Here is a 25,235-nt window from a genome sequence, read left to right on the forward strand (position 1 = left end):
GTTACCCCTACCCAGGGCCGTCCTTCTTCAGAGTCTTCCTCACTGAGCCCCACTGCGGAACCCACCACGTAAGAAGACGTGCCAGAGGAAGCACCTAGATTCCCCAGAAGAATCTGTCACCAATGACACAGATTATGATGAAGGGGAAGGTTCCCCCTGGTCAGCCCCTGAGATCCTCAAACAGGGGTAACTGGAAGCCCCAAGACCTGACCTCAGAGGAATCCATTTGCTTGCACGCGTTCTGTTCTCGACCAATTGCTTCCTGAGTGACCCCACCTGCTGAGGATCTTATTGCGCTGATCGTACAATGGGCCCCTAACTCCATAGAGCATATTCCCCAGAGACCGGACAAAACTATCACCTCCTGATGACCACCAACATTGGGTCAAGGGTTTAGCAGTAGATGCCATGGTGGCAGCGGCTGCCACCAAGAAAGAACTTGCTGATGAGAGTTCTGCTGTCCACCCTCCTAACCAGAAGTTTAGGACGTTGGACAGATTTGGAAAGTGGGTCTATGCTTCATGGCACATTTTACTAGACTTCAGAGAGATCTGATTAAGAAGGTGTCAGATACTGTTGCAGGAGCAGTCTCTGACAAGGTGCAGGACAAGGTCGCTTCTCAGCTAGCCACCCTGGGATCTATATTGAACTCGTCCTTGTGGCTCATTGCACCCACAGCCAAAGGCACGACCAGAGCAGCGGGTTCCGGCGTTTCCATAAGGCACTATGCCTGGATAAGCTTGTGTGAATTCACGGAGCCATTCAAATTTTCCTTTGTCCGTGCTCTTTTTGACGGACCATATTTGTTTGTCCCCAAGGTGAGGGATACACTAGCTAGGTTGTGAGAAAGATGAAAAGACCCTGTCTGCTGTGGGCATTTGTTTTTCTGTTCCTCAGCAATCCTACTCCAGGGATTGGAGGAGTGGAAAGATGGGGTTTAAAAACTCCCAGGGGGCTTTCCAGGATGTGTGTGGCAGCGGCTCCCCTCGAGGCACAGGGGGGAGCTGAGATGGAAGATGCTGCCCGCGAGGCAGAGGTGGCCCCTTGAAACCAGGGTTACAGAGACTTTCTCTGGTCAATCCTATCATTGCTTCTGAAAGGACCCCATTGCTTACCTCTGGAAGCAGTTGAGGGAAGACTGTCACTGCACTTGACAGCCTGGTGACAAATGACTTTTGACACTTGGGTGCAGAGAATCATTACCAGAGGCTATCACATACCCTTTACCCTTTTCCCAAAATCACAGAGAAAAATCTCTGTTCCACCCAATCAGAGGGATTAAGAAGCCATAGAAGTTCAAAAGCTGCGAATAAAAGAGTCATCCAAGAAGTCTTGCCAGACAAGATAGGATCCGGATTTTACTCCAGCTTCTTTTTAGTGCCAAAAAAAACGGGGGACTGGAGGCCGATATTGGACCTCAGCCTTCTGAACAAGTTTGTTCAGCAGACAAAATTCCAGATGGTTCAGTCTCTTCTCCCCTTTGCAGGGGAAAATGATTGGATGTGCTCTATAGACCTTCAAGCTGCATATTACCACATAAGGATGGACAAACGCTCAAGAAGGTTTCTCCACTTTTGGCTAGGGACCAGTCATTATCAGTTCAGAGAGCTGCCCTTTGGCCTCACCGCAGCCCCCAGAGTGTTCACCAAATGCATGGCAGCAGTCACGGCTCACGTGAGACTACACGGATTCCAGGTATTTCCTTATCTAGATGACCAGCTCATCGCCTCTACCAGGCATCTACTGCTTCAAGCCACAGACTTTTATCATACACTTGTTCAGTCCCTGGGCTTAACAGTAAACAAAGAGACGTCACAGCTGTCTCCACTCAGGACCTAGAATTCATAGGAGCCTGCCTCAACACAGTTTCGTGTATAGCTTATCTACCCTTTCACAGGCTTCAAAAGATAAGGTCTCAAGTACAACTCATTTTATTGAAAAACGAAGTGTCCACTCTACTTGTACTTCAAGCCCTAAGATCTATGGCAGCGTCCATCACCTTGCTTCCCTTGGTGAGATTTCACATGAGGATACTTCAGTGGCTTCTATCCTCCCACAGTGGTCCATCCTATCTCATCTGATGACTCACCCAATCTTAGTAACAGGATGTTGCAAAAAGGATCTGTCCTGGTGGATGCAGTCAGAAGTTCCTAATGGGCCGTCCCTTTGTTTCCCCGCAACCCAAGGCCATAGTGACCACGGACACCTACCAGATGGGGTGGGGGGCATTATCTGAGAACAACAATCCAAGGCACTTGGTCTCCACAAGAGGCGAACTTTCGCATCAGCATCCTGGAGATGAGAGCAGTGCTGCTAGCCATTGCAAGCCTTTCAATCTGCTGTTCCTCTGGGAACAGTTGCGATGCAGTCAGATATGTCAGTGGTTTGGTACATCAACAAACAGGGTAGAACCAAATCCTATCCCCTTTGCCGGGAAGCTCTTAGAGTGTGTCAGTGGGTGATATCTTCCAACCACTTTCTTGTGCACCGCATATCTTGGGGAGTTCCAGTGTGATAGCGGACAAGTTGAGCAGACAAATTCTGCTGCCTTACAAGTGGTCTCTCAGTCCCAAAGTGGCAAAGGAAATCTTTTACCGATGGGGCCAGCCTTGCTGTGATCTCTTTGTCTCCCCAACCAACAACAAGTGCAGCAGCTACTTTGCCCTAATCCCCCACAGGGGGAGTCCCCTTAGAGACGCTCTCCTTCTTGATTGGCTTTCAGGTCTTCTCTATGCCTTTCCCCTGTTTCCTCTCATACACCCTTCGTAAAGAAAGCCCAAAGGTTGCAAAGCAAAGTTATTCCCATTGCCCCCTTTTGGCCCAGGCAAATTTGGTTCCCCTTTCTCTGGCCTCGCTTGATTCACCATCTGTGGATTCTGGACCCAGTCCCAGACCTGCATCCCAATCTGCGCTCTCTCAAGCTCACAACTTGGTTCCTCCAATTCTGTTAGTCACCAGGTAGAATAATATAACTTCCGCCATACAAAAAATTCTTCTGGCTTCCCATAGACCTTCCACCAGGAGACTCTATTCCAGTAAATGGAAGAATTTAAGTTTCAGAAGACAACTTAGACCCCTTCTCGGCACCCGTTGAAAAAGTTTAGGAATTTTTAGCCACCCATTTTGATCAAGGAGATTCTGCTTCCACCATTAGAGTTCAGTTAGCAGCCATTTCTAAAAGGTATTTTATGTCTAAAACCTCCATTCAAAGATCCCTTAGCTCTGTGGGATCTAACATAGGTTCATAGTTTCATAGTTTAGTACTAAGCTAACTGCCCTTGTGAGCCATTTTAAGCCTAGACAGTTATCCCTTGTGAGACTCAAACCCTGCAACTTGTGTTTGTAAGGCAAACACCTTAGCTGTTAAGCCACCCTCCCTAACCTTGGTTTTGCAATCTTTAGTGCTACCTCTCTTTGAACCAGTGGCCACTTTCCATCTCAAATTACTTTCCTGGAAAACTCTTTTTCTAGTAGCCATCACTTCCACCAGAAGAGTTGATGAGATCCAGGCATTATGTGCAAAACACCATATATGATTTTTCATAAAGACGGTATAATTGAGAACTAACCCTTCCTCTCTTCCTAAGTTGGTCTCGGAATCCAATATTAATCAAACTATTGAGTTACCAGTTTTCTTCCCAAATTTTCTAACAAAGATGAATATCGCTTACACTTACTGGACGTACATAGACAACTACATTTTTACCTGAACAGGAGTAGAGTCTCCAGGAAATCAGATCAGTTGTTCATTTCCTTTTCTGATCCAACGGTGGGACAAGCTGCATCAAAAGTGACTTTATCTAAATGGCTGAGAGATTGTGTTACCTTTATTTATGCACATAACAACCAAAAGTCACCTGTGTCTGTTAAAATGCATTCAACCAGATAGATCAGTTGCCACTTGAGCAGTTTTTCATTCAAAAGCTCCTATGGATGAAACATGTACAGCTGCAACTTGGGTTACACCTCATTCCTTTATCACTCATTACAAATTGGATATGGTCTCCAGGCAAAGAGCATCCTTTGGCTCTATGGTTCTCAGACATATCCTTCCATAAGGCCACCCAGGGTCTGAAGTAACTGGTGACTCTGTCCCATTCACCAAGAATGAATAAAGACTGACAACATCAAATAAAGAAGTTATGTACTCACCATAACTTTCCATCTGTTTTGTCAAACTTCATTCATTCTTGACATGCCACCCTCCTTCTCCCTCCTGTAGATTTCCTAGGGATTGAACTTTTGTCCTGGTTTTCCATAGGGGTGTTTCCTTGGACATTGCTTCTGCTTATAATTCCTATTTATATTTTTGCTATAATCTGCAAATTTGATCTGAGGTAATGGAGTGAGGAGGATTGTGGGTAGAGTCTTAGCTTGAGATTTTTTTTTTGGCTGTTGTGAGCTGTATAACGGCAAAGCCAGTTTCGAGGATTGGAACTGAGTTCCATTTGTCAAGAATGAATGAAGATCGACAGCACAGATGGAACGTTATGGTGAGTACATAACTTCTTTACATCACTTATAATCTATACAGTCATTGTCAGTCAAGCATTACATTGCTCATTCAATTCCTGCTTTCCGTTAAACCACATTTCTCCTCCAAAACATTATTCTGCATGTATTCTTCCCAAAATTCACATTTTTTGTATGTAATTCACTCCTACCCTTTTCTAAAGATCTCATTTCCAGTTGTTTTATCTCTTTTACTTTATTCAATAAGTTGGTTTAGATTTTGAGCTCCTTTTTCTAGTAATTGCTTTTTTGACCGCCACCAGCATTAAACTCAGCAATTCTGATTCTGTATCACTGCTCAAAAAAAATCATTGATTACACCAATTTGATCACCCAGTATTTCTAGTAGACTAGTCTGCAGGGAATTTTAAAAGTCTGCCAACTCATTACACTCCCAAAAATTTGTTCCTAATTACCTCCTCCTTCCTCATCACACCTCCAACATTTGCAATCTACCCGAGGAAAAATTCTTTGGCGTCAGCTTTGGATATAAAAATAACTATGCAAACACATCCAAGCAAAGATCCTACATTGTCTAGACTTTGTTGCATATATGGGAGCCTTACATATATCCCCCCATTGTCTCTTTAAGAATTGCTTATCCAGTCGCTCAGCCCAATCCTGTCTAAAGTTTTCTGATTGATTCCTATAGTTATCATGCAATATGTTATATGCCCTATTAATTATTATTTTTTTAACAGCAGTTTTTGTTCTAGAGTCTGCTAAAATCTCTACCAGTGCTAGTCTTTTGCCTAGGACCCCCCTATTTCTTTCACTTTGCCTATACTCTGATATTGATTCTTGATACAAAAGGCAATCTCTGGCCTGCAGTCCAAATTAATTATTTCCCTTTTTCCATTCTATTATGTTTCCCTCTGTTTGCTCTCAGTACCTTGGTTCCTTTGCCAGTTTTCTGCAGTGAACTCTAGCCCCCTCTTGTCTCTTCTGTGAACCTCTAATTGCATGCATCCCTTTTGGCAAAATCTCTTTTCTTTATCCCTGTGTTGGCTTAGTTCTTCAAATACTTTCTGCTAATTTATGAATATAATATTCTGTATCATTTATTCTTCTTAAGGATCTGCATCCAAAATCCAGTCTCTCCTTGTTTCTTGAGCTTGTCCCGTTTTATCATCATCCACTTCCACTTTGAATTGTAGCTTTTTGCTTGTGCTGTGTATTGGAGCCTTAACTGTGCAGCTCTGTAAATACCCCCTTTCAAATCAGGTAATCACAAACCACCTTTGTTCTGTTGGAAGGATCAACTTATCCCACTTAATTCTTACCCTCTTCCTCCACAGATAAAATTATTCAACTCTTTTAAGTGCTGTCCACAACTTCTCCTCTGGTTGGTGAAAATATGCCTGAACTATGTATAAAACTAAAGGGACTAAAACATTTTCACTGCTTGTATCTGCTATCCATATCCATAAAACAAAGCTTCCAATTTCTCATTTTTTGGATTAGCTTTTGGTTAGTCTCTTCCCACATATCCTTAGCTGTCATAACAAAATCCTTTTTAATCCATACTCCTAAGTACTTCATTTTATCGTGTCCCCATAAATATGGGCATTGCTGAACCATTTAGAATGTGGGTACATAGTTTACAGGTGTTGTCTTTGTTTTATCTTCATTAATTTTATATCTCAAAAATACTTGAAACTGTCTCAGAATATTCCATAATACTGAAATGTCCTTTCCTGGTTTCATCGGGTATAAAATATCATCTGCAAATAAAGCCAGCTTTTCTTGACTACCATACCAGTTATATCCTTGATTTTCCGAATCCCTTATTTTCTTTGCCAGTGGTTCTAATTATAATTCAAATAAAAAGGAAGTAGGACACCCCTGCGTTCCTCTGCTCAAACAGAACTTATTAGGGAGGACCCCACCCACTTTAATTTTTGCCTGCAATCCTTTATATATCCTCCTAATGAACCATATAATTTTATCAGGGAATGCAAATGCTTCCATTGCCCTGCTCATAAAATCCCAGCTTACTTTGTCAAATGCTTCCTGTGCACCAAAACCTACCAACTGTATCAGTATTTTCTTACATTCTGCTTCCCTCTGGATCGTCATTGTTCTATTAACGTTGTCATATGTTTGCCTGCACTCCACATAACCACCACTGATCCATATATATCAATTTTGGTATCACCTTTGCCATTTTTTAGCCATTTTAGCCATAAACACTTTACAATCATAGTTTAGAATTGAAATGGATCTATATGAAGCTGAATCTGATAGGTCTTTACATCTTTAGGTATTACAGCCACCACTGCTTTCTTCCAAGTCTTTATCACTTTCTTCCCTCCTAGCTTCTGAACTTCCACAGGAATACCATCTATTCCTGGGGACTTTCCTGTAGACTGGTTATACATCACCATTTTTAGCTCCTCTCCATCCTATCGGTTAGTAATTAAGCCTCATCTACCTCTAACCCTGGCATATTTAATTTTCCATAGACATTTCCATTTTTTCTTTTTCTTGATTTCCACATTTCTCTGCTTTATACATATTTTCACAGAATTTCTGAAATATTTCTAAAACTTCTACAGGATTTCTGGTTATTTTCCATGCTATAGGCTCCCTAAGCTTGGCAACAACCCTTTGTACTACTTTCGACTGAACCGTTATGCTAAAAGATTTTGTGCTCTGGAGTTATTATCAAAAAAGTTGCTTAACAGTAATCTTTCTAAACTCATGCATATTATCAAGGTAGTCCTTTGTTTTCTCTTTAGCATTTGCAATTGCAGCGCGTCTTGCTCTGTAAGATTTCCTCCTATTCTGCAATACTTTAACTTTTGTCAGTTCCTCTAAATAATTTTTGTTGCTTCCTACCCATATCTCTCTCTTTTTTTCTTTTATTTCTGCCAAATTTTTCAAGTCCAGTTTAATTTTAATTCACTCTTTGGGTGTATTTTCAGAAGTAATTTCTGTCTTCCTTAATAACTCCCAAATAATTTCCACTACCCATTCCTTAAATTCCTCTCTTTTTAAAAGACAGATGGGGAAGCAACAGTGTCTTATTTTTATTTTATTACCATGAATTTTTATTTTAGTTATTATTGGCGTATGATCTAAAATAGTTATTGGATGCTTATCAAATCTTTCAGTTAAATGAACATGTTCCCGAGAAATACAATTTATGTCTAGCCAAGCCCAGTTTTTGTACCTTGGGGAATAATGTGTAAATTCTCTCTGAACTCCTACTACTGAAGTCACATGCCAAACATTTTTATAAATTTCTTCAGAAATCTACCTTTGTGATATTTTCCCTTCTAGGCCCCAAATACATCCTCACCGTTGCAAATGAAATTCCAGTTTCCAGCTATAAGTAATATTCCCCGTCGAAAGCTGATTATTTCTCCCAGAATTTTCTTAAGCTCCATTTTAGCAGTTTTAGGTGGAATATAAATACATGTCAGTGTAATCCTCTTCCCTTGCCAGTAGCCCCTTAGTACTACAAATCTACTATTACTATCTTTTTCCTCTTCTATTACTATTGGAGCTCCTCTTGCAATTAGGGTCTATATTACTAGATCGAAACTTTAGTTAGTGAATAACTAAAGATCGATATGGTAATATTGAAATCCAAAAACCGCGAACGGCCGATTTCATGCTGGGAAATAATTTCCTTGGCCGTTATGCGAATTATGCCCTTTTCTCCAATGTAGAGCGTGAAATCATCCATTCATGGTTTTTGGATTTCGATATTACCAGATCGATTTTTAGTTATTTGACTAAAGTTTTGATCTAGTAATATAAACCCTTGCAATTAATATAAGTACTCCTCTTTTCCTTTTCCGAGATGCTCTTTTGAATAACCATCCTGAATTTTTTTTCTTTATCAAATTTACATGCTCAGTTCTTTCCAAATGCGTTTCCTGTAGCATAGCTGTTTGCACTCTGCGTTTTAATAAAGTTCACTATTTCTTTTTTGTATACTTTTGTCAGACCATTTACATTTAAAGGTAATATGGAAAGTGCTGTTATTATGCTAAGAAGTTATCATTCCCACTTGTTATATATTTTTAAGAGTCTAGTTTCAGCTTTTGTGTTACTTGCATACACTAATGTTTGGTAGGTTGATCTTTATACAGTTGTCTGTCATATCCATTTGAACCTGTATCTGACAAGACTTTTTATTTTAATGAAAACCCTGAAACAGAACAAGAAATACACCCCAGAACCTATTAATTTAATACTAACACACAAAATTATGTACATCTTCAAATAATGAAGTTTAACCCTCCTAATAAGAACAATTGTCCCAGATTGATAACCATACTGATAGGCTTGAACTAACCTATAATGAAGGTTATCCATGCAAAGACACATGATGCAGCATGTGCTTCTACTTCCGCTAAGTGCTGTCTGTTTTGGTCTCATTTTTATTTCTATCAGAGATGTAGAAAATAACTTTCAGAAAACATTTTTGACTAGCCATTGAAAAAAATAATTATTCTGTTTTTATTGCTCCCTTAATCAGATTGTCTCCATATAAACATGAGAACCGGATACACGTCTGCCTTCCACCACAAGCTTTTCATGTTGCTATGTGAACATGTATTTGCTAGAGGAAAACTTTTCATTATATTCATTGTCCTTTTATTCATTGGCTTCTCCTTAAAACTTGATCTGATGTTGTCAGTCTTCATCTGTTCTTGACTGATGGGTTATGATTCCGAACCCTGGAACCGATTCAGCTGTTTTATAGCTAGCGCCAGCCAAAAAAAACTCTCAAGCTAATAGTCTACTCATAATGCCCCTCTGCATTACCTCAGATCTCGTTTGCTGCTGTTATAGAAAAGATGCATGAGCCAACTTTCTCGCAGCTAAGTAGATTTTAAAAGTTTTATTACAATTTTCTAACTTTTTGTCTTCCTTAATGTACATTGTAATATCTGATCCTTGTCTACTCTTTTCTCTTTCGTGACAGTGTTCATTTTCTTTAACCTGCACCCTTTGGCACTTCTTGCCTACTGTAGTTGGTAGTTTCCCCTTACCATTGGGTAATCTCTCCTACCATTCTTTTCTGTTTTGTAAATGAGGGATTGTGTGTTTCCCAACTTTTTCTTTCTTGATCTTTTGCCCTTTCTAGTTATAATGGTAGATAAATCAAAATTGACTACTGCTTTTAAACAGTGCCAAGACTGCGGCAGGAAAATGCCAAACTTGGATGGTCATGACAAGTGTGTATATTGCTTGGGTGTTTCTCATCTTGATATAGAGAGCTGTGTCCGCCAGGGCTTTAGTAATAGAGCCCTGGTGAAGTGTAGAAATAAATTGATCTTTAAAGGGCTTCTTAAGGCCCCTTTTGAGTAAGCATTGTCTAAGGCTGACCAGTCTCCTCAGGCCTCTGGTGTAAAATCTGCTTGTTCGGTGCAGTCTCCCATCAGCACTGACATCTAAAAAACATAAACACCATTCAGCTGGTTCCTCTTCAGAACCAAAATCTAAGGTTCTGAAAATTTTAGAACACACTGAGTCCTCAGCACTAATCTCTTATCTTGGTGCCATCGACACCGACCACAACACTGACTCCAGTGTCAGCACCAACTATTTTAGTTACCACTTTGGTACCAGCATCTCCTGTGGCTCCGCAGCTCCAACCTTCTGCCCCAGTGCTGAAGGCTGAATCTTTCTTTATTCCCAGGACTACTTATTCTTCATCAATTGACCCTTTCCGAGTCAACTTCCTAGCCCTTTTATAGAGAGACCTGAATCTCCCTTGGGATTATCAGTTCGCTCTACCAGGAGTCTTTCTGAAGTTGATATGAGGTTGGTGGATCAGCTTTTGACAGCTAGGGATCTTCCCCCATCTTCTCAGCCCCCACCCCCTCCTGGTGCAGGGGAATTCTCTCCCAATACCCCCACATATACTCCTCCTGTGACCTCTTCCCAGGTTTTAGAGCTATCTACTCCAACCACACAGACTCCTATAGTCTTGGCACTGATAAGTTCCTTGGCTTCTGTTCTGGGCATGGCTCTGACTCTGTTGGTGCCTTCGGAATGGATTGGTCCCTGGGATCAGGCCTCCACCGTCAGGTCAGGAGGGTTTGAGTCGACTCCTGTCTTTTATTCGGAGCTGACCTTACCGCTTCGGGCTGTGACAGCTGCTGGCACTTCCTCGGGTCTGGCTTTGCAGGTGGGTCTCTTGGGGTGGGGTGTGACCCCTGTTTCAAGTTTGTTTGTCTCGGTTCCAGGCTCCCATCCCTGCTCAGGGGTGTCTGTCTTTCAAGCTATGGAGTGGGTTTTGGCCATCACTTCTTCCCAGGTGGCTCCCATGTTACCAGAGTCTCATCCCTTGACCCCCGCTTACCTGGAGTTACCACCAACCTCCGAACCTGGACAGTGAACTCTAAGGATGCAGGACATACCGACCGAGAGTCACCCCTTTTGCAAGTCTCATCAGATATTCCCACTGAAGAGCCCCCCTCTGAAGAAATTGTCTAAGAGGAAACACCTGGATTCCCCTGAAGAATCAGTCACCAAGGACACAGATTTCGATGAGGGGGAGGGTTTCCTCCTGGTCACCCCTGAAGATGTCTCCTTATAGATACTTAAACAGAGGGGTGACTGTAAGCCCAAAGACCCTACCTCAGAGGAGTCTGTATTTGCAAGCCTTTGGAGCTCACCCATCTACTTTCTGGGAGAACCCTCCCACTGATGATCTCATTACATTGATAGCTCAGCTGGCTTGGAAGGCCCCTGATTCGATAGAACTGATCCCGTGGAGACCAGATAGACTACTTTCCACGCCCAAGAGTTATCAGTACTGAGTGAAAGGATTAGCAGTAGTTGCCATGGTGGTAGCGGGTGCCACTAAAAAGGAACTGGCTGAGGAAGTTCTGCTGTTCACCCTAACCAGGAGTGATGGGCAGATTTGGGAAGCAGGTTTATACATCATTGATCTTTACCATTAGGTCCTTAAACGTTTTGGCACATTTTACTAGGCTCCAGAGGGATCTGGTCAAGGAGCTGTCGGATGCCCTAGCATTAGCAGTAGCTGGGGGGGGGGGGGGGTCCAAGAAAAAGTGGCCTCCCAGTTAGCTACCCTGGAGTCTATCTGTAATTCATCCATGAGGCTAATTGCACATGCAGATGAAGGGGCGACCAGGTCAGCAGGTTCAAGTGTTGCAATTCGATGACACGCTTGGATGCTCCTGTATGAGTTTGCAGAGCCATTCAAGTCTTCCTTCGTCACTGCTCCCTTTGACAGATCCTCCTTGTTTGGCCTCAAAGTTAAAGAAACTCTATCCAGGTGTGAGAAAGATGGAAAGACCCTGTCTGCAGAGGGCATATGTTTTTCTGCTTTCCAACGAGCTTATTGCAGGAATCGGAGGACTGGGAAGATGTGGTTCAAGAAGTCCCAGAGGTCTTTCCAGGACACACGTAGTAAAGACTCCCTCCATAGCTGAGGGGGGGAATTCTAATGGTAGACACCATCCTAGAGGCAGTTGACCCACAGAACAAGGCTTCCAGGGAGTCCTTATATGGCCAACCCCCATCATCACTCATGAAAGGAGGCCTCATTGCTTGCCTCTGGAGGCAGTTGGGGGAAGATTTTCTTTGCACCCAACAGCATTGCAACAAGTAAACACAGATGCCTGGGTGCTAAGTGTTATTTCTAGAGGTTACTTTATCCTCTTCCTTCTTTATCTAAGAACTCGAACAAGACTCCGTGATGTTCCACCCAGTCAGAGGGACCAAGCAGCCTTAAAAATACAAAAGCTGTTAAAAAAAAGTCACTCGCAAAGTCCCACCCCTACTCAAGGCTCTTTTTAGTGCCAGAACAGGGACTGAACACCAATTCTGGATCTCAGTATTCTAAACAAATTTGTTCAACAGTCCAAATTCCCTTTCTAGAGGGAAATGAATGGATGTGCAGTAGAGACCTTCAAGACCCGTATTATCACATAACAATGGACAAATTCTCAAGAAGGGTAATAAACACAGTTCACCTGATAAGAACCCGATCCTTTAATGGCAAGTACAGATAACAAACATGAGCGCTTTTGTCTGCAAAAAATACAAACTTCATCAGATAAAGTCCCACTAAAACTGACATCCTTTATATAAAAAATGATTAACCAATAAGGTTTTACATTCAATGATTCAATAAATCAATTAAAATCTTAAAATCTTAGAAACTTTTTAAAAAGACAAGGTGCGTAATAACTTTTTAATACTACAAACCAAAAAGCCTGAAAAGGCTCTAATGCACCTGATTGAAAAACTTTAATAAACATTTTGCTTTGAAAATACTGTAGTTGAAAAGGTGTGTATATAGATTATGTAAATGTTTGAAAATTGTATGAATAAATTATGTATTTTTGTATTTATATATATTTTTTTAGAAAATCAAACTTTTTCAAACTATATTGGCCTTTCCTACTCAAATAGCTTTGATGTTGATGTATTCGTTTAAGCCGGGAAAAATGTTAGATTTTAATCTTAGTTGCCATCTCTCAAGAAGGTTTTTCCACTTCTGGTTAGGAGCCAGTCACTGTCAGTTCAGTGTGATGCCCTTTGATCTCGCCACAGCCTCCAGGGTGTTCACCAAATGTGTGGCAGCAGTAACAACTCACTTGAGACAGCATGGATCCTGGGTGTTTCCATATCTAGACAACTGGCTCATCACTGCTTCCACCAGACATCTACTGCTTCAGGCAACAGAATTCACTCCGCAATTGTTCCTGAAGGTAGGCATCACAGTTGACTTTACAAAGTCTCAACTGACCCCCTCTCAAGATATGGAATTTATCGGAGTGCATCTCAGCACTCTCTTGTGTGGTCTCTCTACCTCCCCACAGGCTACAGAAAATAAGATCTCAAGTTCATTCTCTCGTGTGCCCTAACAAAGTACCAGCCCTGCTAGTGCTTCAAGCATTTGGGTCCATGGCAGGGGCGATCACTCTGGTCCTATCAGCGAGATTTCACATGATTGGCTTCTTGTGAATCAGTGGTCTAGTCTAACTTACCCAATGAACCACCCCATACTCATCACAAGTCACTGCAAAAAGGACCTATCCTGGTGGATGGAATCTGAACAAATTCTTTTGGGGCGCCCGTTTGTCCCTTTTCAACCCAAAGCCATAGTGATCATGGATGCCTCCCAGATGGGGTGGGAAGCATTATCTGGGAAAGACCGTCCAAGGCACTTGGTCTTCGAAAGTGGCCAGTCTGCATATCAGTGTTCCGGAGCTGAGGTTGGTGCTACTAGAGTTGCAAGGATTTCACTCTGTCCTACCTCAAGGAATAATTCCAGTTCAGTCAGACAACATGACAAGTAAGGGGGAACCAAATCCTATCCCCTGTGTTGTCAAGCCCTCCGATTGTAACAATGGGCAATTGCCTCCAGCTGCTTTCTGATAGCAATGCTCATCCTGGGGAGTTCAAATACAACAGCGAACAAACTAAGCAGATGCATTTTAATGCCTCCCAAGTGGTCTCTCAATCCCAAGGTAGCAAAGAAAATCTCTCGTTGCAGGGGTCAGCCTTCCTGCAACCTTTTTGCTTCACCCCAAAACATCAAGTGCAGAAGCTATTTTGCCATAATCCCTGAGAGAAGCTCTTCTCCTCGATTGGCCCTGGGTCTCCTATGTGCCTTTCCCCTCTGATCTCTCTTTTCCTCAAGAAAGCAGCCAGGTTGAGAAGCAGAGTAATCCTCATTGCATCCTTCTGGCCTCAACAAATTTGGTTTTCCTTCTTATGGCCTCATCTAGTTCACCATCTATGGATTCTAGACCGAGTTCTGGGCCTTCTGCCTCACCCTCTGGGACTGGTGCATCCCAATCTTCAAAGTCTCAAGCTAACTGCTTGGTTCCTCCATTTCCATTAGTCACCAGACATAATAATATTCCATCCCCAGTACGAAAAATTTTGCTGGCATCCCATAAACCATCCACCAAGGAATATCTACCTCAGTAAATGGAAGAGATTTTCAATCTGGGTTTGTGATAATGGCTTCAATCCCTTTTCAGCCCCAGTGGAAAAAAGTTTTAGAATTTTTGGCCATTCATTTTGGTAGGAGAGTTTCCACTTCTACTGTTAAGGTCATTCTAGCAGCCATCTCTAACTTTCATAATGGCTTTAGAGATCTATCCTTAATTTCTCGCAGACTTTGTAAGGTCTTCCTCAAGGGAACTATCCATTTAAAGACCCTGCACCACCATGGGACCTGACTATTGTTTTGCAGTCACTAGTAGTTCCCCCTTTGAACCAGCAGCTACTTGTGACTTGAAGTTCCTCTCTTGGAAAATGCTTTTACCTATAGCTATTCCCTCAGCAAGATGAGTTTCCAAATTGCAAGCCTTATGTTCAAAACCTCCTTACTTAATTTTCCATAAGGATAGAGTTAGTCAGGACAAATCCATCCTTTCTTCCGAAGGTGGTCTCAGAGTCGAACATTATTCAGGATGTAGACTTACCTGTCTTCTTTCCAAATTTTTCTAATAAAGGTGAATATTGCTTACACCTGTTAGAAGTTCACAGGCAAGTATGTTTCTGTCTCAACAGAGGTAAGGAATTTAGGAGATCAGAACAATTATTTGTCTCCTTCTCTGGCGCAACCTTGGGGAAATCTGTATCTAAGGTTACATTATCAAAATGGTTAAGAGATTGTATTTCTTTCATTTATAACAAAAATAATCTAAAGCTTCCAATGCCAGTGAAGGCACAGCCCACTAGATCTATTGGTACCTCAGCTGTCTTCCATTCTAAAGCTTTCACGAGTGAAATATGCACAGCAGCAAAATGGGCTACTCCGCATACCTTTATTACTCATTACAAATTGGATCTGGCTCCAGGGAAAGAGCTGCCTTTGGTTCTATGGTTTTCAGGAATATCCTTCTGTAGGGCCACCCAGGATCTAAAGAAGCTGGGGACTGTCCCATCAGTCAAGAATAGATGAAGATATACATCATCAGATAAAGAAGTTAAGTCTTACCATAATGTTCCATCTGTGTTGCCGATCTTAATCTATTTTTGGCATTCCACCCTCCTTTCCCCTCCTTTGGATTCCTGGTGGCGCGATCTGTTGTCCTGGGTCTTCTGTTAGGATACTCCTTGGACATGGCTTCCTCATTTGGAATTAATTTCCTTCAATTGTTCTATAATTCTGCAAATTCGATCTGAGGTAATGTAGAGAGGGGCATTATGAGTAGACTATTAGCTTGAGAGTTTTTTTTTTGGGTGGTGCAAGCTATATAATGGCCGGATCAGTTCTGAGGATCAGAACTGTAACCCATCAGTCAAGAATAGATGAAGATTGACAACACAGATGGGATGTTATGGTAAGATAAAACTTCTTTTTATAAGATTAGGCCAGGAGTTTTAACAGGTGTGCCGCAAAAACATGACTATTCTCTTTAGAGAAATAAGTCACTTAACTCCCACACTTCAGTTTCTTCTCTTTACAAAGCATACTATCACCAAACGCGCCTAATATAACATCAGAGATGCGAATGGAGGTTGCAGTCAGGTGATTTTTTTTTTAATGACATCCTCCTCCAACCACATCTCAGTTGAATATTAGGCGCATTGGTTCGAGCTTTATAGTCATAACCAGAACAAGTCATAAGGTGAAAGTGTGAGCAGTGACCACTGAAATTGTACTACTGAGTACTGTACTGACTCTAGCAAATATCTTTTGACCAGACATCATCAGACCCAAGGGACAGTATTAACTTCTTTGCACAAGGATCTTGCCATTAGTAAGAACTATTTATATGCACACCCCAAACAGACACTGCACTGGTTAACAGGATAAACAATGCTCTTACTTAAGAGTGAATCTGCAAGCTACCCTAAAAATTATAGACTAATAACTTGCATTCTTACTACGTATAAACTATGCATGGGAATTGATGTTGGCAGAGTTTACAGTCATTTAGAAGAAAACTCAATTATGGCAGTAGAACAAAAGGGCAATAAAAGAATGTCATATGGAACAAAGGATCATGTGTTGTTAAAGTTATAGTGGACAACTGTAAGAAGGGGAAGAATCTAAGTATGGCATGGATTGACTACAAAAAAGCATTTGATAGTATCACACATTCATGGATAAGAGTGCTTAAAAATGTATGAGATACACCCTACACTGATTGATTACACTACAGTAACCATGAAACAGTGGCAGATCACTTTGCAATTAAGCCATGATAAAGGACAGATTATTATCCCAGGGATAAAAAAACAAAGGGGGATATTCCAGGGTGTCTCTCTGTCACTATTACTATTCTGTCTTGCCATTAATCCATTAAGCTGTTTACTTAACAGCTTAGGCCATGGCTACAATTTGGCTTCTAGAAAACAACAAAGTTTAATGACTTCTCATCTTCTCTTTGTCGATGATTTAAAACTGTATAGCTCATCAGATGAGGAATTGAAAGCACAGCTGCAGGTTGTCAACACTTTTTCAGATGATATTGAAATGTCATTTGGTCTTGATAAATGTGCAAAAGCAACCTTTAAAAAAGGAAAACTGCAGCACCAGGAAAACATCAGTTTGGGACACAAATGTGATATAAAAGAACTTGAGCAAGAGGGCATGTGTAAATACTTGGGAATTGATGAAGGATCAGCAATAAAACACAAACAAATGTGAATAGAGCTCAGTAAGGAGTACTTTAGAAGACTTAAATTAATCCTGAAAACAACATTGACATCTAGGAACAAGATCCAAGCCCTAAATCAATTTGGTGTTCCTGTCCTAACTTATAGTTTTTGAATGATTGACTGGCCCCAAAAAGTTTTGGATAGATTGGATATTAAAACACGAAGGATGCTTCATGCTCACCAAATGATTTATAAAAATTGGTGTATACCAAGATTATATATTCCCCGTTCCGAAGGAGGGATGGGCCTCCTTGAAATTTATTACATGTATAAATCTGCAATCGTGGGACTCCACACATATCTGTTAACCTCACAGGATCCAAATGTAGTGAACGTTTTGAAACATGAGAATAAATTTAAGATGACATCTCTGCTTAATTTAGCAGAAGCATATCGATGTCAAGCAGGGATGGCAATCAAACCAGAAGTAGATAAAAAACAGGCAGCAACTGAATGTGCTAAAAAACAAAAGAAAGAATATAAGGTGAAGGACCAGATGAGAAGGCAAGAAATGTGGAAAAAAACAAATATAGTTGCAAGTATAGAAAACTTCTGGAAGAGCCTCATGTTGATCAACGAACGCAGAAATGGCTAAGGAGAGGTGAATTCACATCAAGAAATGAAAGGTTAATATTGGCAGCCCAAGATAGTGTGTGTGTATGTCTGGTATTTTTCTGTCTGCATGTCTGAGTGAATGTGTGTATGAATGTAGAAGAGACCGTGTGTGCTTGAGTGAATGAATGTGTGTATGAATGCAGAAGAGAAAGTGTGTGTGAATGAATGTGTGTGAAAGCAATCCACTTATATTTGGAGATTATTAGACTGCAAAACACAAAGCTGTGGGTTCCATTCCCACTCCTGGTGATTAGGTTTTCAGTTTGCTGACACTACAGTGCAGCATTATGGGTCTGGTATCCTGAGGATATACCATCCTTTAAATTAGATTTTAAACTAAGGCTTCATCTTCTTGACTTCATGGTAGCTCCAAGTGGATGTAAAAGATCCAATGGCATTAAAAAAAAAAAAAAAAAAAAGGGGTAGGGGAAACTCCTCTGTGCTTAGCATAAATTTCCCTGCAATCATATAAGTATCACCTTGGGTCCCCTGAAAATTGACTTCTATTCTGGGACTAACCCAATTAACAAACAATAAATAAAAAAATTTTAAAAGAACTTAAGAGGCAGAACTGCTACTGTCAGATGGAGCTGTTTGCAGAAGTCATGTTGAATTACTTATACACCACCCAGTAACAGTGCTTATTAGTAATGTTGAATATATCACCAGTTGTCATTGCTAATTCAAAAGCAAACATTTTTTAACTTTAAAAAAAGAAAAGATAAATTGTTTAGGTCCCTCTCAACCTCTTAGCGAAAGAAATCTGGACAAAGACTAAAATATATATATTTTTTGGGGGTGGGGGGGGAGCAAAGGTCCAAAAATAACTAAAATTTTTAAATATTGCTTTTATAAACTCAGAAAGATGTTAGAATAGCAGGATTTGTGTTAGCAGTTGTTTTGCTTTGAGTGTAATTTCCTCTTCCTCTGGGTTGTAATTTAGAATAGTTTCTTGATGGTTTGAACAACATTCTTAACTGCTCTCACCAGCAAATACCAAAGTAATGACATATATGCAGAGTTTGAAGGTCTTATGTGGTGAGTTATTACTGAATTTTTAGAGTTAAAGTGAATAAATGTTTTGTAAATGAAGTAAAAAAATGGTGGCACAGTGGTGCAAACAATATTGTTACTTCATGGTATGTGGCTCTGTAGTTCAGATGCCTTCTTTTGGAGTTCCAAGTCTTTTTACTCTGTGCACCTTTCTTCATTTATTTACTTATTTAAATTTCTTTTCTGGAGTAGAACACAGATTCATTTTGACCTTTTTCAGACGAGCTTGGTTAGTAAAATAAATAAATAAATAAAACAAAATTGAGCACTTGCCATCCTTAGAAGCAATAATGTACTTACGGTGAGAAAAAATACTCAACATTTGAACTTTTGGCAGGAGAGATTATGCAGTCCATGCAAGGAATGAGGTTTATCAAATAGTTTTAGAAAACTACAATAGTCACTTATTTCTTAGTACAGTCACTTGGTTGACGGTTTAGGGGAGGGTTATATATATTTAGAATTTTTTTTTTTTTTAATGAAGTGAAATGCTTGATTTGCAGTAATGAGGTTTACGGGGACGTAGAAGGCAAAACATAATCAAAGAGGGTAGATTTCTGATGAAATACATGAAAATACTTGGAATGGAAGGTGTGAATCTAGTAGCAGGAACTCACACAAAATTTACATATTATTTTCCTAGGAAAATAACTAGGCTTGACTGGCTAGAAATGACATTTGAAATGCATCAGTTAACTGTTTTAGACCACACAGCAATAAAGACTAAGATAAAGATGCAAGGTAATGAAGTAGAAATTGAGACACTGTTAATTTCCTACTTATTTGTTAAAAAGGGAGTAGTTTAAAGAATGGGTATTGGAAATTATTCAAAAGTTATTAGAGAAGGCAGACATGTCTTCAGAAGGGATAGCTAAGGATAGAAGTAAGAGAGAGAGAGAAAGAAATATGGGGAAAAGTATTTAAAAATTATTTACCAGAGTTTTCAAAGGTTAAAGCAGTGCAGAAGGAACTGATACGCCCAAAGGAAAAATTAGGAAGAATTTGGATAATATGCTTGAGTCTAAAAAGGCTATTGTAATGGAAACGATTTTTATACCAGTTTCAGAGCGAATAAAGAAAAAAAAAAACTCTTAGCATGATGACATAGTTAGCAGACATTTGAAATGGTTGTTGACCAACCTATGGAGCATATGACAAGAAAATAACCAGAAACCCTGTGTAGAGGTGTTGAGATATTTTGTAAATTCTGTGGAAATTTGTATAAAGCAGAGGAATGGGGAAATCAAGAAAAGACACAAATAGAAAATTTATGGGAGACTTACCTATGCCAGTGTTGGAGGAAGATGAGGTTTTAGAAATAAAAGCTAAGATAGGAAGGCACAAGATAAAAATGGTGGTGTGTAATAAATCAACAGGAAAGTCTCCAGGAATCGATAGCATTCCTGTGGAATTCTGCAAGTTGGGGAGAAGAAAGTGATAAAGATGTAGAAACTTTTGCTTAACAACATTTTAAAGTAGGTAGGGGGCAGTGCTAGCATCTTGGAATAAAGCTGTTGTGGCTCTTTTATCCAAAAAGGGTAAAAAAAAATATCAAGACTCCGCTTCATATATCAATTTTAATTTGAAACCGTGATTATCAAGTATTTGTCTGTATACCAGCTAAGAGAATGGCCAATCTGTTACCAAAAGTGATAGTCCTACCTAGATCATTGTGGTTTCATAGAGGGAAGGCAAACATTTGAGAATATCAGTAAAATGCTGATTAAACAAATAGAAGCAAAATGTAAGAAAATGCTGCTGCTTTTGGTGGGTCTTGATGTAGTGAAAGCATTCAGTACAGTCAATTGATATTTTATGAGTAGGTTAGTGGTAGCATCTGCATTCGCTGATAGAATAATAGGGTCAATAAGGAGGATATATGAAGGCCTTGGAGTCAAGAATTAAGGTAGGAATGTTTCTCTCTCTGTGACAGGCTGTGTTTGAACAGAGGAACCAGGCAGCAAGGTCTTCTTTGCCCCTTATTTGCTTTATGTTCAGCAACATTTTTAAAGAAAAGGGCTGAAATTAAAAAATGTAACAGTTATGGTAATCAAAAAAGTTAGCTATATTTTCTGCTATTATTTTGTACCTGATAAATCTTGAAAATGGGCATTTTGATGGTGTGGAACATTTTGGCATGGTTTGAAGTTTTTTCGGGATATAAAATAAATTAGGCAAAACAAAAGCTATAGCAGTAAACTGTGTACCTACATATGAATTTGGCCCATCAGTATACTTGATTATGAGGGCATGGTAAGATGAAGCATTTATGTGTATGGCTTAAAAATGATTCTGTTATGGCAGACAAGGATATAGGAAGAGACTAAAAACATATATGAGAAGCATGACTCTCTTGATTATGGATATGGGTAGTAATTTGCAAGCAATGAATATGTATTTTAGTCCCTTTGGCTTTATATACAGGTCAGGAATATTTTTATCACCCACAGTGGAAGAGGACAAGAGTTAAGTGGGATAAGCTGATTCTCCCCATATGACAAGGTGGTTTAGGATTATGTGATTTGTCAGAAAATGGACAAGTGGGAGAATGCAGTGGAGAAAATTAGCAAAGAAATCAAGGTATTGGGAACAATTAACTAGGGAGGGAAACTTAGTAGAGTCGCATGAAACTAAGCATTTGTGCTGCAGGTTACAGACTGTCTTCCCTACCAAGGACTGACAGAGACTATAGGTAGTTATCTCGTGGTAGAGTTCTGTCAAGATTTTATGGACTAAAGGAGGAAGTTGTAACTTCTCTGACAACTCCACAATCTCAGCGCATTTTCTCTCAGTGATGAACTTTGGTGCAATAAGGTTGCATTTCTTGCTGAATTATTTCAATCTTTGAACAGACTTAATAAAAGTATACAAGGAGAGTGTAAAAATATTCTTACTTCCACCGATAAAATTAATGCTTTCAAAGAAAGACTAATACTTTGGGAAGAAAGAATCAGAAGAGAGAATGCAGTAGAAATGTTTGAGCTAATAAGCATTTCTTCCTTTCTCCATATCATATTCGTGGAAAAGCATGATTTGCACAAAGAACAAGAATAGATCATGGCTGGAAACCATGGAAGATGACTTGTATGCCTTTCCAAAATTCGACTTTGCATAAAACACAACAATGTCAAGCTCAGGTATCTCATTAAATATTAAAAGCACGTAAAACAAAAGGAAAAGACTTCTTAAATTATACCTTTTTTGTTATTGTGGCAAAAAATGTAATACATTTTTTGGTGTGCCGTGAGATTTTTGTAATAGATATGTCTGTGCCATGAGATGAAAAAGGTTGAAAATCACTGGATTAGGCCAAGGGCTTCAATCCAGCCATAGCCTATGCAAAAGTAAGAAAAGCATATCTATTTTTCTTGTTTCATGCTCTTTTGACGAGGCTGTCTTTTCTTTTAACATTGCTGGGCTTACATTTCTTAAATCTGAACAAAAAGAAAGTAGGAAAAGAAAAAAACAAAAGTATCCCTATTATACACAGATGCACATACAAAAAAACTGAAAAAAGCTTTCCTTTGTAGCATGCAGTATATGTCATGTATCATAAAAATACTGTTAAGAATGAAATTTTGTTTTACTTGCAGTGAACTCTTTCCTTCTTCTTCTCTTTCTCCTTAATGTTCTTCCAGACATTAATGGCATGAAGTAGGGCATATGCTTTGGAGTCGCTTACAAGTTTAACAAAGATAAAAAGTCTAATAGTTCCAGGTTTTCTTGTTCCATCATAATGCTTTGAAATGCTACATTTATTCATTAATTTCCAAGTTGCTGTTTTTCTTCCTGTTGATCTCCATCTCCGAAATCCAGTCTATTCATTTCCAATGTACTCTTGTTTTTTTTTAGTCAACTGTTGTGCTTTTTTCTGTTTGTCAAGCATTTTCCTTTGGAACATTGGAAAAGGTTTCACTGACATAGCCTCTCAATGGGCTTTAATATTAGAAGAATAAGAAGCAGAATTCCCTTCTGTTCGTTGACTGAATTTTGTTGGCGAAACTTGTATATTTCCTCTGTAGCATGTTCTAAATCAAAAAATGATTTTGACCCTCCAGGAAAAAAATATTCTGAAAGTAGCTGGATACAGCAGCTTGAATCTCAGACCTGCTTCTTGACATTCCCTCATTGCTGGAATAAATTTAACTCTTCTTCTGCCTGGTGTACAGTGAGTAATCATTTTCCAGAAACGCTGTAATTCTTTCACTTTTAGTACTTTGTCCTTCTGCCACAGTTTTGTCAGAATCAACTCTTTCTGCTGGCAGGGTTGCATCTTTACTACTAAAGATCTGGGTTGCTTTCTCATAGCCGTGTTTGGAGCATACAAAAATTTGCCCTTCCAATTAAAAACTTCTGCTGTGGAATACCAGTCTTGTTGCTTATTTGTGCTTGCATAAAATTAATACAGTCTGTTCCTTCTAGTTTCACTGATACAGCAGAAAATCTCTCACTTTTCCTACAAGCTTTGTCCTCTTAATTCTACAGTTTTTTGAAACATCTGTTCTTGAGCAGTGTCATAATCAGCCAGCCTTTTTTTCATTTCAGCCTCTGATGTTTTGAGGAGATTTGATACTATTCAGTGGCATTTGTCACTTTGTCTTCATTTTGGCTGATTTATGTGCTGAAGCTGAAGGGGAATACAGGATGCTGTGCTGTGGTTTTGATCTAGAACACCAAGAACATTGTGAACTTATACTTTGTAGGGATGTGCTTGTGTCAGAGTTCTTATTTTCATCTATGTTTTTTTCCAATTGCATTTTTTATTTTCATTGTATTTTATTTACTTATTTGTAAATAATGTCTGGGAGAACACAAGTAAAAATAATTGAGTGCCATATTTGGTATTTTCTATAATTTTGGATTTTGAAAGCAATGCTGTTGCTGTGTCTATAGTAGGCAATTAATTTGTAATCTTCTTGCAGTAGAATTATCATCATGACTTGGAAAAAGCCCTGTTGTTCATATTCTGATTTTTAATATAATCTGTTACTTTTTCCATGCATCAGTAAAACACACAAATTGATACTAACTTACAAACATTGTGTTACAGGAGGAAATTGCAAAATATGACAAGATCTGCGATGAAGCCTACACTAGATCAAAAGATGAGAAAATTCTGCACATCAAGCACTGGTTAGATTCACCATGGCCTGGTAAGCAGCCTGTGTGTGGACGATATCTAATATAATGATAGCCTGAAAGTTTTTTCTGCAGTTATCAGGAAAATGCACTAAAATGTTGAAGTCTTCTTTCTAAATCAGATTTGTTGTAGGTCTTGTTCAACAGTGTATCTATGCAAAACTGGGCTGCATGTCTTAGACAACACCATGGTATGCAAGACATTTAAATCAGTGGTAAAAATGTTTCCGCTTCAGAATTTTAGTGACAATTTTTTTCTGACTTTCAGTTGGATTGTTTCTAACATAGTCAGGGAACTAAACAAAGAAGAGAGAGCACCATGACTTAACCCTATTTGGAGGGTAATAATTTACTTCTGGAACTGGGCTCTAAATTGTCATTTCTCATTTGGTGTGCTCCTCATTCGTAAAGGATGAACTGTACGTGGAAATCCTGAGTAATGTAAAGGCATATATCGACTAATGGGAGTCACTATTGAAAATTCTGAGAGGTTAAAAAGTAGGGAACTCCAGAGCTAGACCTGTTTGCATTTCCAACATATTGCACAAATTTTAATTGTAAAAAAAAATCTACTGTTTTTCCGGGTAATGTCAAAACATCATTGTTTTCATTTGGGTTCAGTTATGGCATTTGAGGATTGCACTTGCTACTATGATGGAGGCTGCATTTTCCTGAATAATGAATAAACATACAAGCTAAAAATGCCTCATTTCTCTGTCTAGTGACAGATTCCATTTCAGTCAGTCTAAGTTCTACTTTCTAAGTACACTAGTTTTATAAAATCTCTCCTGTTTCTCCTTGATTTTTGTGGTTTTCCTCACACCATTCCAGGGCTAAGCAAAAAACATGCTAAGGCACACTAGGCCGTTTGTGGGTTTTGCAGCCATCTTCAGACCTATGTCACTGTCTGTCATTTCTGGTGCATCTGCTAATTCTAGCTGTTAACTTTACAAAAGTTCATGGTTACTTTATTTTCATTAATATTTTTGTCCATTATGTCTGCTGGTTTAGTAACATATTCTCCACCAGCAAACAAATTCTTTAAAGCATGTCACTCTTCCTTAGTCAAATTTTAAGTTATTTTAGAAAAATCTAAATTATCAAAAGAATATTTCACATCATGCATATCAAAATCTTAAAAATATTGACAGACTTATTTTTTAAAAGAAAAGTTCATTCAAAGGAAAAAGTCTTAAACAGATTTTGCAAAATTAAGAAGCTATATTTATAATAAAATTTTGCACTTTAGTACCCTAAGGGACTTGATGTTTATATGGATTGGAAGGCTTTAA

General features: G+C 39.3%; 1 protein-coding gene across 1 annotated transcript in view; it reads left to right on the forward strand.

The window, feature by feature from the left end:
* The window catches only part of OGDHL (oxoglutarate dehydrogenase L), a 2,090,792-nt gene that overhangs the window by 968,934 nt on the left and 1,096,623 nt on the right, over positions 1-25,235 (forward strand). The window contains exon 11 of the mRNA XM_044055619.1: positions 23,855-23,957. Coding sequence (XP_043911554.1) covers positions 23,855-23,957 — 103 coding nt within the window. The remainder of the gene's footprint in view (positions 1-23,854; positions 23,958-25,235) is intronic.

This window comes from Protopterus annectens, chromosome 14.part0 (genome assembly GCF_019279795.1).
Source record: "Protopterus annectens isolate FY-2018-M chromosome 14.part0, PAN1.0, whole genome shotgun sequence".
Classification (NCBI taxonomy): Eukaryota; Metazoa; Chordata; order Ceratodontiformes; family Protopteridae; genus Protopterus; species Protopterus annectens.